We start from the raw sequence: 16,193 nt of genomic DNA, 5'->3' as shown, positions 1-16,193 counted from the left end.
TCTCATTTTAATATAACGTAGTTTTCGTACTTTTAAAAATGAAATATGACATTATGTTTAAAAAGAAAAGTACGCTTTTAAATATTGTTGTCGTAAATTCATATTTTGAGTTTTTTTTTCTCGGAAATCGCTTCCACTTTAATTTCTACGATCTTTTTTTAAATAAAACTGCGTGTGCATTAAAAAGTCTGGCCAGTTTTGGTCTACACAATCAGTGACGAGCCAACCCGCCTCATAAATTAATATAAAAATGAAAAACTCGGCCTAATTTGATCGCGTCGTCGCTAGCTTGAATCGCTCGCTCGCCCGCCCGCAGGGGTAGATGGGTGTAGTGGGTGTGTTCAATCCCTGCATTCAGTGCGACGTTTCTCACTAACAGTTTAAGATGGCGACCGTGCATCTCAGGATCGGGGATCTGGTTTGGTAAGATCACAAACTGAACTTTTCACGCTTAATTTTCACGTCGGGTTTAAATACTGTTTTGTGCACGTGGAAGACGGACTGTAGTGGCTGTAATAAAATGTTTTGCCAAAAACCGAGCGTATGGCCCAGTTTATGTGTCGTCAAGCCAAACACTGAGCAGTAAGCTTGAGTGAGCATAGCATACAAGCTAACTGTTACTTTACCTGTATTTCCAGGGTAGAACACGTGGTGCTGTCGTGTTTAACGCTATATAATGTTTTCATTTTATGTTTAAATGTTTGTCTGTATGAATACTGAATATATTAAAGGATACGTGTTGTTATGAGGGCTGTTTGCTTATGGGGTCGAAACGGGGTTACGCTACACACTACAGCTAGCATGGATAGTGGGAACGAGAGCTTTTAACAGCCACTCAATCACTAATAACACTCGTTTTTGTACTCGTTGTGTATTTTAGGGGTAAGCTTGGACGCTATCCACCTTGGCCAGGAAAGGTAAGATCTGTTCATGTTAATCTATTAAGTTGAACTTGTGTTGTTTATCCTGGGGTCAGGGCGAAGTCACCGGCTGTTTAAAATGTAGTAGATCGGCTATCTAAGCAAGTGTTGTTGATAACTAAACCAAAACAAATGTTCTTTAAAATGCAAGATTGAGTATATCTATAAACTATGTCTTTGTACAAAGTTTTGAAATGCAGCTATATAAAATGTTAGACTTGCTGTGGATAATGATCTTTTAATTAACTGTTGCACTATTTAATTTTACAGGTCGTCAGTCCTCCGAAGGATCTGAAGAAGCCAAGAGGCAAAAAATGTTTCTTCGTCAAGTTTTTTGGAACTGAAGATCAGTGAGTGATTGTTTACCAGCACCCTTATTTGCTGATGTTTGAGAGGTTAATCTGGGCAGATGTTGACTTTAATATGCTCTGTCCTTTTAGTGCTTGGATAAAGGTAGAGCAGCTGAAGCCTTACCACCCCCACAAAGATGAGATGATCAAGATAAACAAAGGCAAGCGCTTCCAACAGGCTGTTGATGCAGTTGAGGAGTATCTAAAGAAGGCCAAGGGGAAAGATCAGGTTAGTATGTACACAAAACGTGGCCCGTTTGTATCTGGTGTTGATACAGATAAACGAATGTCAATACAGCTTTAAATGGGGTCTGAAACTCATTTGATTTTATGGCCCATTTTCACTGAGTGGTACGGTAGGGGTCACCTTTATCAGGCTTGCGTTTCCACTGCTAAAAGGGTACCAATGGTTTCAGTCAACGTCATTCTCACTTGAGAAAATGTCTGCAGTAAAGATGTACGGGTCATTCACTTATCAAATGAGAGGCACTTATCGCAAAACAAATGCTTTATACGCATAAATTCTTGTGTATAAATGTTCATTAATAACCTTTCTGTGAACATGATTTAATTATAGCTGCAGATCAATTATATGGTGTAATGGCCTACTGTAACGTCTGCAATTTATAAAGAATAAACAAATGCACTATTTATGAATGCATACAGACCTTTACAGTCTCCAATATGATACCAATTACAGAAAAACTACACACAGGATACATTTGTCCTTATTTGACTTAAACTACACGCAACATATAGCCCAGTCAGTGCAAATCTGTCATTCTGAGTTCATAATAGTCCAAAAGGTGATAATAATAGTAAAACATGGCGGTTTGTTCATGTTTGCTGAAAGAATCATTTAGTCCTTTGTTTGTTTGTTTTTTCGTCTTTGTTTTTTCACGCATCAGTCTCGCGTTTGTTTGTTTGTTTATGACAGGATCTGATGTTAAAAGCACTTTAATAATCACGCATATATTATCATCAGTTGTTATTTCAAATATTGGTGTGTAAGTGAGAAAGCGAAACTGTTCGCGATTTAGATGGGCTCGTAAAAAAAACTGCGGGGCACAGGGTAGAATCTGCTCCTCTTGGCTTTGTGGCTGTTCAAGACGACGACAAGGTTTGTTTGAGCTCGGGTCAACCATGGCTTGTTATTATATGTAAATATTATTACAGTGTAATGTCTCTGCTGTGTATTTAAAATATGGCGGTTTCTTTTGTTTTCATTCTGGCTTGTTGCATGACCGAGTGACGTATCTCTGTAAACCAATAGCATTCAGCTGCATGTCTAGCTCCGCCTTTTTGCCATGCTAGGTACCCTTTGCAAAGGATACCATGTCAAAAGTGGTACAATACAGTTTGCTTTTAAGTACCTTTTTGACAGTGGAAGTGGTCATAAGTGTACCAACCTGTACCGTATCACTCAGTGGAAATTGAAATGCAGGCCATTGAACACTCATGTGGTCATATGTGTTAAAACAAACACCGAATTTAATATACTGAGCAGATGTGATCATAATGGGGCATGCTGTAAGAAAGCACACCAAACAAGGGATCCATACTTGACTGTGTTGTACCAAAATAGATCATGATTTAAATCATAATTATCATCCACAGCCTTTACATTTGCTTGCTTTCTTGCTTAATCACAGTGACGGCTTCCTTAAGTTATGCAAAGTGTGCAGAAACTAGAAAGAAGGGTCTATAAAGTCTGTGCACAAGTGTTTAGAAGAGTTTTTAATGCATGTAAATAACTGGAGGAAATGGTAATGCCTCTCAGCTGACCGCTTGTAATGTCTATAAATTTATACTAGCATGTGGTAGAAAAAAGACCTAAGTGTTTTATCCAGGTTTTAAAACCACCAATTCTGTTCAGTGATTTGTGGTTGTTCAAACCTGTAAAGTAATTCAACACCAGTTTATAACTGTTTGCAAAAAACAGTTCGCTTGGCATTTACTGTCATATTTGAGACCAAACCTAAATTTACACGAGCTCTTTTTCTTTTGTGCAGAAATTGCTAAAACATTTTTGGTATGTGCTTACGTGTAATTGGTATTGAGTGTGTAGTAGTTAAAATGCACCAAAAATTCCTCAAGCATGCAAATATTTTCATCATTACTATGATGAGAATCAAGATAGCTTTACCATTTGGTTATTCTTGTGATATAGTTCTATCTTGTGATTTGTCCAGTTTTTTTTTTTTTTTGTTCATACATAAAGTTAAAGATTGCATTTTCTGTGAATCAATCTTATGTGATCAAATAAAAATGTTGTAATCGAATAATAAACTCTTTTTATACATGTTTGTTTGTTTCACAGTCACACTCTGATGACAAAAGCAAGTCTGATAAAGGTCGGAAAGCAGCTAAACCAATGAAGATCATTGAAGAGGATGATGAAGATGCCTTCAAGGGTGGCTCATCAGACAAGGTTGGAACATAATGCTTATATGTTGTGAAGGGCAAGGGTTAGGTCATAACCTGACACATTTTTTTTTTTTTTTTTTTTTTTGGTTAAGTCCTTTGAAAAGGCCATTTGCTGTTGCACCTGCTTTGGAGTCAGGTTACAGTTGTATGTTTTAGTGTCAAGCGGGACCCACTCATTCATTGAGGCAGATTTGATCTTTCGCAGTGTGACCAGCGTATCCGTCTTTCAGAATTTTGCCTGGGATGCGATGCTGCTTTTTGGGGCTTTGTTTCATGAGATAAAGCCATTCTGTACACATGGTGAATGTGTCTCTTTTTCCCTTAAGGAACAGACTGATTCTGACCCAGAGCCATCCTCTGTACAACGGCTGGTCGCTGGAACAGTGTCAGGATTCAAATGGGATAGCAGTGTAGGTTACATTCACAGTTTATTTCTGCACTTTTATGGGGTTCTGCACATAATATGACTGCTTTAAGTTAGCAGCAAGACTTATTCAGGGTTAGGTGGATGCAGTTAAGTGTAGTCACAACTGTGCATTTTCATAGCAGCTGCACAAATGGAGTCGCTAGTGTTAAAACACCTTTTGTTTTTTCAGTCACTTTGACCTTTTTATATAGTCGCACCTCCCACCAGGTTACTGTAATTAGCTGGGGATTAAACTACTGTCAGGTCAGGAAGTCTCTTTGGAGAATAGTTTCCAATTTAACTCTCTTCCATTATAGCCAGTAAAGGATGACCCACATTTCCATCACTTTCTGCTCAGCCAGTCTGAGAAGGTAAGGAGACATTTTGCTGGGATCCTGAATGATTTTTCTAGTTAGTGCAACCTTACCCCCTGTCTCTTGCACATTGCACACAGTGGCTGCTCTAATAATCTCTGAATAATTCCCTCCCTCGAACTGCTTCTGGCGATGCTAGTTGGCCGATCTGCAGCATGGCAGTTGTTGCGTATCAGAACTGATGATGTTGAGCTTGTTGGTCAATCCTCTGAGATCATGAGCTGATGTGTACACAACTGTACTGTTAATAACTGTTTTGGCTTTGATTTGTTTAGTCATGTTTAAAGGGTCTTTGTCTTGGCTGTGGACAGGGTCTAAAATTAACGCTTAATTTACTTTAGAATCTCCATGTTTTCAAATGCTTGCTGTCAGGATTTTTTTTAGGTTTGATTGGTAAAAATTCAGCTTTGTCATAATTTTTATTTTTTAATAATTTAAATATTTTTTAAAAATGGCATTTAATCACTGTTTTTCTATACATTTAAACTATATTTTTTTGCACAACTTCACTGGCCCCAAAACTTTGAACAGTTGTTTCAATTCCAAAACATTTTGACTTTAAGCTGAACCCGGTGTAAGAGCTGAGACCCCCTAAAAATAATTATAAATGCTATATTATATAAACTATAAATGCTATCTTGTAATTTTTTTTTTTTAATATAAAACTATACTGAAAGGAAATACATTTTTTTTTCACGGCAGCTGTGAGCTGTTTTTCCATGGATGCAATTATGGATGTACATAAATGGGCAGTAAACCTATTTATGCCCACAGCTTAGCAAAAGGTTAATTTTGGACTCTGGCTGTTGTACAATTTTTTTTTTACATGCTAGTATGTCGAAATAACTGATTGGATTTGGGATGAAAATTGTATCCGAAAGGTGTTTTCAGCCAGCAGAGATGCTCCAGCCAAGATACTATTGTGCTTCTGTTTATGTTCCAGTTACTAGCAAACCATTTAAACAAATCTTCCTTTCCTCTTAGCACTTCCTCTTCAGAGGAACATTTCCTTCTTGCTTGTCTTACCCTTTTGCTTTCAGGCGCCACAGTCAGAAACAAATTGATCTTAAAATTATCTCCAAAAAGACCACGCTTTGATTTTAATTGCCTGAGGCTTTTCTGAAAAATGTTCATGTAGGCTGTGTCAGCCGTTTTTTGCCCCATACAAGTTTCAGTTAAACTGAAACCGAGCATCTGGCTGAGCATGATAACTTGATTTTCGGTTCCTAACCCTGGTTTCGCCCCTGGCAGTATGATATGGGGTTATGAGCCATCTAACAAAACAGCAACCAATAATATAAGTGCCGTCTTTAAAAGAACCTGCCAGAGCAATGACTAACTTGTACTTGCGTTTGTGACTGTTGGGCCAAAAGGTTTCCACCTGGTTTCCCTCCCTTGGCTCTGTTTTTCACATTGATGTGAATCTAGGATACTTTGAGTGCAAGACGTTTTGCTTTTTTCTTATCTAAAATGAGTCTGTTGAGTTGACTGTTTTACAAGAAAATCTCTTTTTCTTACAGCCAGCTTCATCAATGGAGCCCATCACCAAACGCTTAAAGATAATCGAGGAGGTGAGTGCTGCCTTCACAATCACATCCTCATCTACATCCCAATTTGCTGGATAGCATTGTTTATTGATTGTAATATCTATCTGCTTTCTCAATACAAAGGACACCAGATCAACATCTATTCAGGCAGCAGACAGCACAGCCATCAACGGCAGCATCACACCTACTGACAAAAGGTAATAATGAACTGTGGAGTCATTTAAGATCATTTTAAATGGAAGACCACTGGTTAAATACTGTTTGTAAAAAAATATATCAAGACGTTTTCATCTAATATTTTTTTTTTTATTTTAATAAATGAAAGTTTGAGTCTAACACAACCACTGAACGCAGTCTTTGAGGAACTTAACATTCTTAAAGGGTCATGAAGCCCCCCTCTTTCACTTCAAGTCTACCTCTGAATTTTTTCAAAAAAGGCTCTGAGGTGGGTGTGGAGCTGTCAGTTGGCGCACAAAATCAGACAAAAAAAAAAAATCAGACACACAACGTGAGGAGATGCATGATTTTATCATTTACATGCTTAGTTAAAATGCAAAGAAATAAACATCAAGCAAATTAATACCCTGCTACACATACAATAGGCTATTTGAAATTTCATATAATGTATAGGCTACACATAACCACAATTTGTTATATCATTATAATCATGTTTATGTAAGTACTATAAATGAGGACTTCTCTCCTCCTGAATCCCCAGTTCTGAATGCAGACACCGTTGATGGCAGTACAGCAGGTTTCTTTCCCAATCTATTCCAACCATTAGCCCTGCCGGTAATCAGGAGATTTTAAACAGCCAAACATAACAGCACGGATAGGTGATTTTGTATGAATTGTAATGAATTCAACTGATAAAAGATGAAATCCGCCCTTCTCCAATTCTCATCCAGCTCTCTCGACAAAAAATGCTTGCTGCACACAAACAGCTTGGCTGTATTAGTGGTCCGGAAAGCATCGCAAGGAAAACCATGCAACAAATGCTGTGGATCATGTAACCAAACACACGTGACACTTCATGAATGGCTAAATACTGCGTGCTATGCGCAGCTGCAGTCTCACAGCTTGGCAGGTTTGTCATCATTGGAAAGTACTTGCTTTAATGAATAATTTAGAAGCAGGGTCTTCTCGTAGGATAAGAAAACTCTGCTATGAATAATAATGAGAAACCGACATGTCGTCTCAGGACAGGCAGACGAGTGCTACGTCACCGTTTGATCCCACCCCAAAAATGATTTTACATCCGGTAGATGAAATTAGCTGGCAAAAGTTCCAAATTATCCAGGTTTATCCACAAAGCAAACAGGTGGTAACGTTATCTTAATTGATGCTCAACACACACAAATCTGTTAAAGTCTTTTAAAAAAAGGACTAAAAGGTTTTTTGAACCTTTAATATCCCCAGAATTTTTTTTTCTAGAGCTGCACCAATCTGCCAGCTAGAGACAAGAATTGGCCCATTTTTTGCTTGACCGGTGATCGGTCGGTCATCTGGCTGATTTCAGCCAGCCTTTTTTTTTTCAGCAGCTGCGTGCCTGTATCCCCATAGTCACACAGCCGCATTCAAACATTATCACCATGAAACTTTTGAAATGTTTGGAGACCGAAAGCATCAGTCCAAACAAATTCTTTACCAGAACAAGATCTGAAAAGCTGGTCTATCTGTAAAACAGTAATACAAAGCTATGCAATTATTAAACGATGTATTATAAGCATATGCTGATTTTTGTGAAATGAGACTACATATGTTGTTAGTGCGGTTTGGGGGAAACATTATTATTATTAGTGAATGATAATTTTATTAGTAATAATAATAATAAAAGTTATAATAAAAAATGTGTAATGTAATAATAATAGATTTTAGAAATAAAATCAGAATCAGCAAAAATCTGTTTCATCAGGTCACACATGACAAGAAATTGGAATCTGCCTAGATCTCATGAAACAAATTGCAATCTGTGCATCTCTATTTTTTGTTTACTCAATAGCTGAGCTTCCTGTCCCGCTGATGTCGGTTTATTTTTATGATGTATGCTGATGTTTTGTTTTGGCTGCTCTGGTTCACAAAGTAATGGCAGTTCTTTTCAGTGAATAATGGGGAAAATTGACTGGAGGAGTCTGATTTTTGACATTTAGTTAATTTTTAATTGAACCACTCACTTGGTAACACTAATTATACTTTTTTTATTTTTTTATTTAACAACAGGATAGGTTTCCTTGGACTAGGACTGATGGGGAGTGGTGTGGTTTCTAATTTGTTGAAGATGGGGCATGTTGTCACTGTTTGGAATCGCACCGCTGAAAAGGTACAATCAAAAATCAGCGTTTAAGTGTTTGCTTGTGAAGTTTCACCAGGTGTGTGGAGGATTTTTAACCACGTTTATCTCTTTCAATCTGCAGTGTGATTTGTTCATTCAAGAAGGTGCCAGATTAGGACGAACGCCTGCAGAAGTCGTGTCCATGTGCGACATCACATTTTCTTGTGTATCAGACCCAAAAGCTGCCAGAGATGTAGGTTGATGTTTTGTAATTGCTCTGCTTTTGGTCTGTAAATCTGTTTCTTTCTTTGTTTTTCATATACAGTATCTTTTCTGTTCAGCTTGTGTTAGGTCCAAGTGGAGTTTTACAGGGAATCAGACCAGGCAAATGTTACGTGGAGATGTCCACCGTTGATCCAGAAACCATCACAGAGCTCTCACAGGTAACCAGTTTTATCCCTACGTGTCTGCCATGATTGGATGAAGGGTCCCAGTAGGGGCTTTTGAGCTGGGTAGTTATAGGAACTAGCTACCATGCTGGTCTCCTGAGAAGTAAACTTTCCCCCTAGCCTTTTCTGCTATCATTCACATCGTTACTAGAGTGAGTTTTATATAAGTCAACATCTAGTTCGCCATTCAAGGAGTATGGAGGACATAGGGGCTGAAGTTGTGTTTTTCCTTGCATGTTGTGTATGAAATGGGAAGCCTAAGAGACAAAATCACCTGTCACAAATTTAATCACTTGAATAACTTGCTGTTCTACATGTCATACAGTGCATCCGGAAAGTATTCATAGCAGTTCACTTTTGCCCAGTTTTTTATGTTACAGCCTTATTCCTAAATGGATTCAATTCATTTATTTCCTGCAAATTCTACATGCAATACCCCATAATGACTATGTGGTTTTTGAAATTGAATAATTTATTTAAAATAAAGCTGAAAAATCACACTAAATTGAGCTCAGGTACATTCTGTTTCCACTGATCATTCTTGAGATGTTTCAGCAGCTTAATTGGAGTTGGCCTGTGGTAAATTCAGTTGATTGGACATGATTTGAAAAGGCATATAACTGTCTATATAAGGTCCCAGGGTTGACAGTGCATGTCAAAGCACAAACCAAGCATGAAGACAAAGGAAATTGTCTGTAGACCTCCGAGACAGGATTGTCTCAAGGCACAAGGCTGGGGAAGGTTACAGAAAAATTTCTGCTGCTCTGAAAGTTCCAATGAGCAAAGTGGCCTCCATCCGTAAGTGGAAGATGATTGGAACCACCAGGACTCTTCCTAGAGCTGGCTGGCCATCTAAGCTAAGTGATTGGGGGAGAAGGGCTTTAGTCGGGGAGGTGATCAATAACCCGATGGTCACTCATTCTGAGTTCCAGCGTTCTTCTGTGGAGAGAGGATACCCTTACAAAAGGACAAACATCTGTGCAGCAATCCGCTAATCAGGCCTGTTTGGTAGAGTGACCAGACGGAGGCCACTCCCTGCCTGGAATTTGCCAAAAGGCATCTGAAGGACACTCAGACCATAAGAAACTAAATTCTCTGGTCTGATTCTCTGATCCAAAATTGAACTCTTTGGAGTGAATGCCAGGCGTTATGTTTGGAAAAAAACAGGCACTGCTCAACACCAGTCTAATACCATCCCTACAGTAAAGCATGGTGCTGGCAGAATCATGCTGTGGGGATGTTTTTCAGCAGCAGGAACTGGAAGACTAGTCAGGATGGAGGGAAAAATGAATGCAGCAATGTACAGAGACATCCTGAATGAAAACCTGCTTCAGAGTGCTCTTGACCTGGGGCAACGGTTCATCTTGAGTGGCCCAGCAAAAGCCTAGACCTAAATCCTATTGAACATCTCTGAAGAGATCTGAAAATGGCTGTACACCGTCGCTTCCCATTCAACCTGATAGTGCTTGAGGGATACTGCAAAGAGAAATGGGCAAAAATTCCCAGAGACAGGTGTGCCAAGCTTGTGACATCTATTCAAAAATACTTGAGGCTGATATTGCTGCTAAAGGTGCATCAACAAAGTATTGAGCAAAGGCTGTGAATACTAATGTTCCTTTTTCAGGTTTATTTTTAATAAATGTGCAACAATTTCAAAAACTCTTTTTTTCACATTGTCATTATAGGGTATTGTGTGTAGAATTTTGAGGAAATAAATGAATTTAATTCTCTTTCAAATGAGGCTGTAACAAAAAAATGTGGAAAAAGTGAAGCGCTATGAATACTTTCCAGATTCACTGTATATAGGCTGAGAAAGGAACGTTGTGTTGCTGACAAGCAAATGCAGCTAACATTCGTTTTTGCTATGTTTGTCTTGACAGTTTTAGTACTAGGACATGCAACATGCATTCGCACAAACTGTATACACTGTCACTTCCTGTCAGAAACGGGCAGTAAACAAAGCAGCTTTTACATAACATTTTCATAGTATTTCTCTCACCACAGAAGGATTCGTTCATGCAAATATATTTAATATTCAGCAAAATGACAGCTGGCTTCTTTGTATTTCCTTTTGACTTGCATTGTTTTCTTAGTTGTCGCAAATACAGGCCAATCCACCATCATGAGCCCATTGAGAGGCGACATGTGAAACACCCCAAACAAAAAAACTAACCTGACAAATGCTCACTGACAGTCCAACACTGACCAAAAATGGACTGTTCTGGCATTTATATTCAAACAGGAACTAATTTAGTCTCTCCAAAGTTATTCTTAAATCCAAAAAAGGTTTTTATCCATTTCTATGATTTAAACGTGTCAAAAAGTGGGTATTTTAAGATGACTGGAAGTGGAAATTGGTACCAAATGGAAATGGCCTAAAGTTGATCTGAATTTGCAGGTCATCACATCCAGAGGTGGCAGATTCCTAGAAGCTCCCGTTTCGGGCAGCCAGCAGCTTTCCAATGATGGCATGTTGGTGATTGTTGCTGCTGGAGACCGCAGTGTTTATGAGGACTGTAGCAGCTGCTTCCAGGCAATGGGAAAGACCTCTTTCTTTATAGGTACTACCAGCTTTCATTCATGGCACATATGTGTGTGTTTATTTGTGATTATTAACTTTGTCTCATCCATCAAAGCAGGGGAAGCAGGAAATGCTGCAAGAATGATGCTCATACTTAACATGGTTCAAGGCAGTTTCATGGCGACCATTGCTGAGGGATTGACTTTGGCGCAGGCCACAGGACAGTCACAACAAACATTCTTGGATATCCTTTGCCAAGGACAAATGGCAAGCACATTCGTGGACCAGAAATGCCAGAGTATGTTTCTTTTATTCAGAATTCGTAGTTGTCACTGAATTGTTGCTTCATGAGTTAGTTGCAATATTCAATATATCAACAAGCATACAGACATGAGCTTAGTATTTGGTGATGTTATGTCACTAATATTTTAGCTGATTGCGGAGCCTCTTTCATTTCATTTCGGGGTGTACTCACTAGGGGTGTCAAAATTAATTGTTTCTTCGGTGCACCGTGATGCAGGCGCGGACAGTTTTCTTATCGGTTCAGTAATAATCATAACCAGTTATGTACTGCCGTCATTTATCTTATTTGCACTGTTACATAGCTTACTATGGCGAGGAAGGCGAGCGCGAGTATTTACAACGCTCCAACTACTTAAAAACGCAGAAACGGCATAATTTCACTGCGTGTGTGTTTGCTGGACAGTCTTTCACTGACACTTACAGCAGAAGCCCCTATTTCACTGCGATTGAGAGGATGAAAGTAAACTCTATTTCTCTCTCACTGGGGCCCATTTGACCTGCTGGCGTGACTTTTCCCTCTCCTCTCGACTGTTACAGCGATACTTCTGGATACAGACACTAGCGCGTGTCCGCAGTTTTTTCCACTGTCTACCATGGATCAGCTGTGATCGCCGCTGCTGTTTATCAGTGTCACTTATCTGTGAAGAGCGCCAGCGAGCCAATCACAGCCCTTTCTGTTGAGCGTGTGACCAATCAAAGGGGTGTAAGAAAGAACTTGCCAGACAAGACTCAGAGAGCAAGCGGGAAATTTATATTTGTTTATTTGGTATAAATGCTTGTTGTTTAAAGGTACAGTTTATACATCTGACAGTATTAAAGTACAAAATTGTATTGCATATAGGATATAAATATATTTATACATTTTAATACAAGAATTGCTGTGCTGTGAAAAAATAAACCGTGTATGGAAAGCATCGTCAATGCACCGAGATATCCAATTGAACCGAATCGATGGCATGATAATCATAACCGAACCGTGAGACCAGTGCATGTTCACACCCCTAGTACTCACACTAGGCAAGGTTGTCTTGAACTGTACCCAGGTGCAATTGTCACTCCTCCGCCTTGTCCCACATCCCAATCTTTTTTTGCCTTCCAAGCCTGAGCATGCTTGCGTCATCGATGATGCAACTGTTCATTTTAACAGAAGAGATGTGCGCTCACTCCTACAGTGGAGATTGCATTAGTTATATTGTTTTGTGTTCTTGTAAGTTGTTTGATATTAAGTGATGGTAAAGTCTTTTGCTGAACAGATTTACCACTTTTGACGCTCCTAAATGCTCATAAAAATCAATGTGCTGCATGTATTAGGAGGTTTACTAAAGGTAGCAGCTGACATGCAACGAGGGGTTTGCATCTTTGTTAAACTGTGACTGTTTGTGTTCATTGAAAAGTAAGAATGATTTAATAAATCCGTATGAAACCGTCCCTTAAAAGTGACGCTGCATCTTAAGTTTTGAGCTCAAGCGTGCTTTACGCTCACACTGCAATTGTACCATGCCAAAGCCCAACCAAACTACGCTCTCGCACACCTCTTCCAACTGGGCCGGGTTTTCAGTGCACTCACACTTGTCAAACAAACCGGGAAATGGGGGACGAACCTGCCTGGGCACTGTTTGCATAGCCTAGTGTGAGTACACCCTAAGTTTTGTTGGTGTCAGCGAGCTCAGGTCACTCTTTTACAAAGTGTTTGCTGTTTAAAAACTACAGATGGTTTTAAAGAAGTCGTTCAAATTAGCTCTTTCACAGCTGCAGTCCACTTCCAGAAAAGTGACAGAGCAAGACGACACGCATTCACTAATAATGTGAAAGAGGTTTTCATTCTACATCACAAAGTTCATATTAGACCATTTACTAGAGTAGCTAATTACAGAATGCATGACCTATAAAATGAATGGGTCTGAGTTCAAAATGCCTTCTGCATCCTCCTGCAGTTCACCATTTGTTACACTGTGCCACTTTGGTTTCAGTTCAGTCACTTACTGTACGGATTTTCAGAGGGTCATTGTAGTACTGTTACAGAACTGCTAAATAAACCATTTTGTAACCATTAAATACTATAATTGATGAATATTTATTTTATTTTCCTCAGATATTTTGCAGGGCAACTTCAAACCTGATTACTACCTAAAGCATATTCAGAAAGATCTGAGATTAGCCATTTCAATGGGAGATTCTGTTAATCATCCAACACCAATGGCAGCTGCTGCAAATGAGGTAGGAAGTGTATGGTACCTGAATTTAAGTTTATCGTCATTATTATTATTATTATTATTATTATTATTATTAAGCTTGGATGCATGTAAAGCAAAATAAAAGTGTTTTTTTTTTCTATTAAATACAAATTATTTTAGCATATATTGCATTCTTTGACTCTCTTCTGCAGGTATACAAGAGAGCAAAAGCATTGGACCAGTCGGACAATGACATGTCTGCAGTCTACAGAGCTTACATCCACTAATCCCGTAGATGTGCTCCACGTCCCGGACCACAAACCTCACCTTCTCCTTTGTTCCTCTCCCTCTTGTCTTTTTCTCTCCTCTGCTGATGAATTTTGTTGGGCACCAGTGATCCGTTTTTTTTCCCATGTATAATGGGATCTTTTTAGCAGCCTAATCTGAGCATTGCACTGACTGTAATATTGCTGCGCGCCTGCTCAACGGGAGGGTATTAAACTCCCCAGCGAATGATTCTTTTGTGATAGAGCGTGCAGTGTATTATATCCGCATTTTGTTAAGGCTACTGCATACGATGCAGTGTTGTTTGAAGAGGCCAGGGTTTTATTTAACACTCATATCTTTACAAATGAATTCCCTCATTGTCGTTTTTGATGTTTTTCTTTTCGAGAAATCTGTAAAGTCATGAACTTTTGATCGCAAACAGGCTGGAGGAACACGATGAAAGAAGCCACTGCATTGCCTTAATACCCGTATAAGATAGATGTATTTATTTATTTTATCTCGAAAGATCACCATCATGCAAGAGGCAATTTGGCCGTATATTTTATTTTCCATTTGTTCATTAATGTTCATTTTTTGAATGCCTTATCAGAAATGCATTGTTCTTTTATTTTAAGTTGGCTGTGTATGAATCACACAGAAGATCCTGAAAGGATTTGTCACTTACAGTGGGTTTATTGAATCTTGACTGTCACTTCAGTAATGGGATTTCCGTTTTCCGGCTTGACTACTTTAGAGTCAGATTTTCATAGCTACCTTTAAATCTTTCAAGTGGCCTGTAAAAAGAAAAGTATATGAAGTCATTTTATTTTGCTTTATTTGAAGACTTTTAAATTGGACTTGTAATGTTTTGTGTGAGTCAGCTGGCAGTGTGATCTGTTTATTTAGTTTAAAAGACTAATAGGCTTGTACATTTATTTTTGTTTGTTTTAATTACCATTATGACTCAAAGTAAAAAAAAATAATCAAGTCAAGCTGAAGTGTTCCATTTTATTCCTAAATTATGATCACATTTGTTCATTTTAAGAGACCATCATGGTATATAATTTGGTCATTTCAGTATTTTTATCTCCAAACAAATACAGGGTGATGCTTTTCTACAAATTGTTCTGCCAAAAAAAAAAAAACAGATGATGATTTTGAAGTGCTTGATCTTGGACAAGATAAATTTGTGATTACTAAGGACTGTAAGATTCAGATGTTGTGCGTGTGTGTATATATATCCCCATCAAAGGGTTTGGTTATTTCAATACATGGAAAAATAACATTTTCATTTGGACTCTACTGACGTTATTAATCATCTGGTGTCTTAATGATGTAGGCTGTTCTTTTGTCTTAGCTAATGGGTTTATTTACTGTAAATGGTTTTTGTTTTTTCTTTTGTGGCTTAAATAGAGTTGGTTATGACATTATTGATGACTTGATTCCAGTTGTGCAAGGAAGGTATTGGTGTTATAATTGGAGATATTTATAATTTCATGTAAATGTAAAATTTCATTCTTATTTTTTTTTTGTTTGTGCGGTCAACTGAACCCTCTGAATAAACACACCGAATGTCCAGCTTGTTCATTTTTACATCTCCTGTATATTGTTGTGGTTTTATGAGTTCGTTGTTTAAATTAAAGACAAAATGTACAGTTTTGGTGTCCACATCAGATTACATTTACATGAGTATTTTTATATAAATAGAACACATGAAAATAACTAAACAACTAAACTTTTAATGCTTCAGATTCTTATTTAAAAATAAAATGTTAATCTTGGGGCATCACAGTGGGTAGCGCTGTTGCCTCAAAGCAAAAAGGTCACTGATTCGAGCCTCTCGAATGTCACTGATTCTTGGCATTTCTGTGTAGAGTTTGCATGTTCTCATGTTCGCATGGGTTTCCTCCGGGTGCTCCGGTTTCCCCCACAGTCCAATGACATGTGCTATAGGTGAATTAGGTAGGCCAAGTTGTCCATAGTGTATGTGTGTGTATGCATGTTTCCCAGTGATGGGTTGCAGCTGGAAGGGCATCCGCTGCATAAAACATGCTATATAAGTTGGCAGTTCATTCCACTATGGTGATCCCTCATGAATAAAAGGGACTAAGCCGAAAAGAAAATGAATGAACGTCAATCTTGTTTTGACATCCTTATTAAAATGTATAGAAGTGATTATTTAA

General features: G+C 38.4%; 1 protein-coding gene across 4 annotated transcripts; it reads left to right on the top strand.

Moving 5' to 3' along the window:
* The first annotated feature begins 347 nt into the window (after positions 1–347).
* glyr1 (glyoxylate reductase 1 homolog (Arabidopsis)) lies at positions 348–15,588 on the top strand. Of its 4 annotated transcripts, none has more exons than XM_056453879.1 (16): positions 348–423; positions 881–917; positions 1,191–1,270; positions 1,361–1,499; positions 3,591–3,701; positions 4,024–4,107; positions 4,421–4,474; positions 5,998–6,048; positions 6,148–6,221; positions 8,245–8,344; positions 8,439–8,549; positions 8,638–8,739; positions 11,144–11,306; positions 11,385–11,564; positions 13,662–13,786; positions 13,956–15,588. In XM_056453879.1, the coding sequence occupies exons 1-16, from the start codon at positions 386–388 to the stop codon at positions 14,028–14,030; spliced, it is 1,524 nt and encodes a 507-aa protein (XP_056309854.1). In that variant the 5' UTR covers positions 348–385; the 3' UTR covers positions 14,031–15,588. The 4 variants fall into 4 exon arrangements, with proteins under 4 accessions (XP_056309854.1, XP_056309853.1, XP_056309855.1 ...); XM_056453878.1 differs by having other exon boundaries at positions 11,382–11,564; XM_056453880.1 differs by lacking the exon at positions 4,421–4,474 and having other exon boundaries at positions 11,382–11,564.
* Positions 15,589–16,193: the final 605 nt, after the last annotated feature.

The sequence above is a fragment of the Danio aesculapii genome, chromosome 3 (genome assembly GCF_903798145.1).
Source record: "Danio aesculapii chromosome 3, fDanAes4.1, whole genome shotgun sequence".
Lineage (NCBI taxonomy): Eukaryota > Metazoa > Chordata > Actinopteri > Cypriniformes > Danionidae > Danio > Danio aesculapii.
This window is presented reverse-complemented; position numbering and strand designations above follow the sequence as displayed.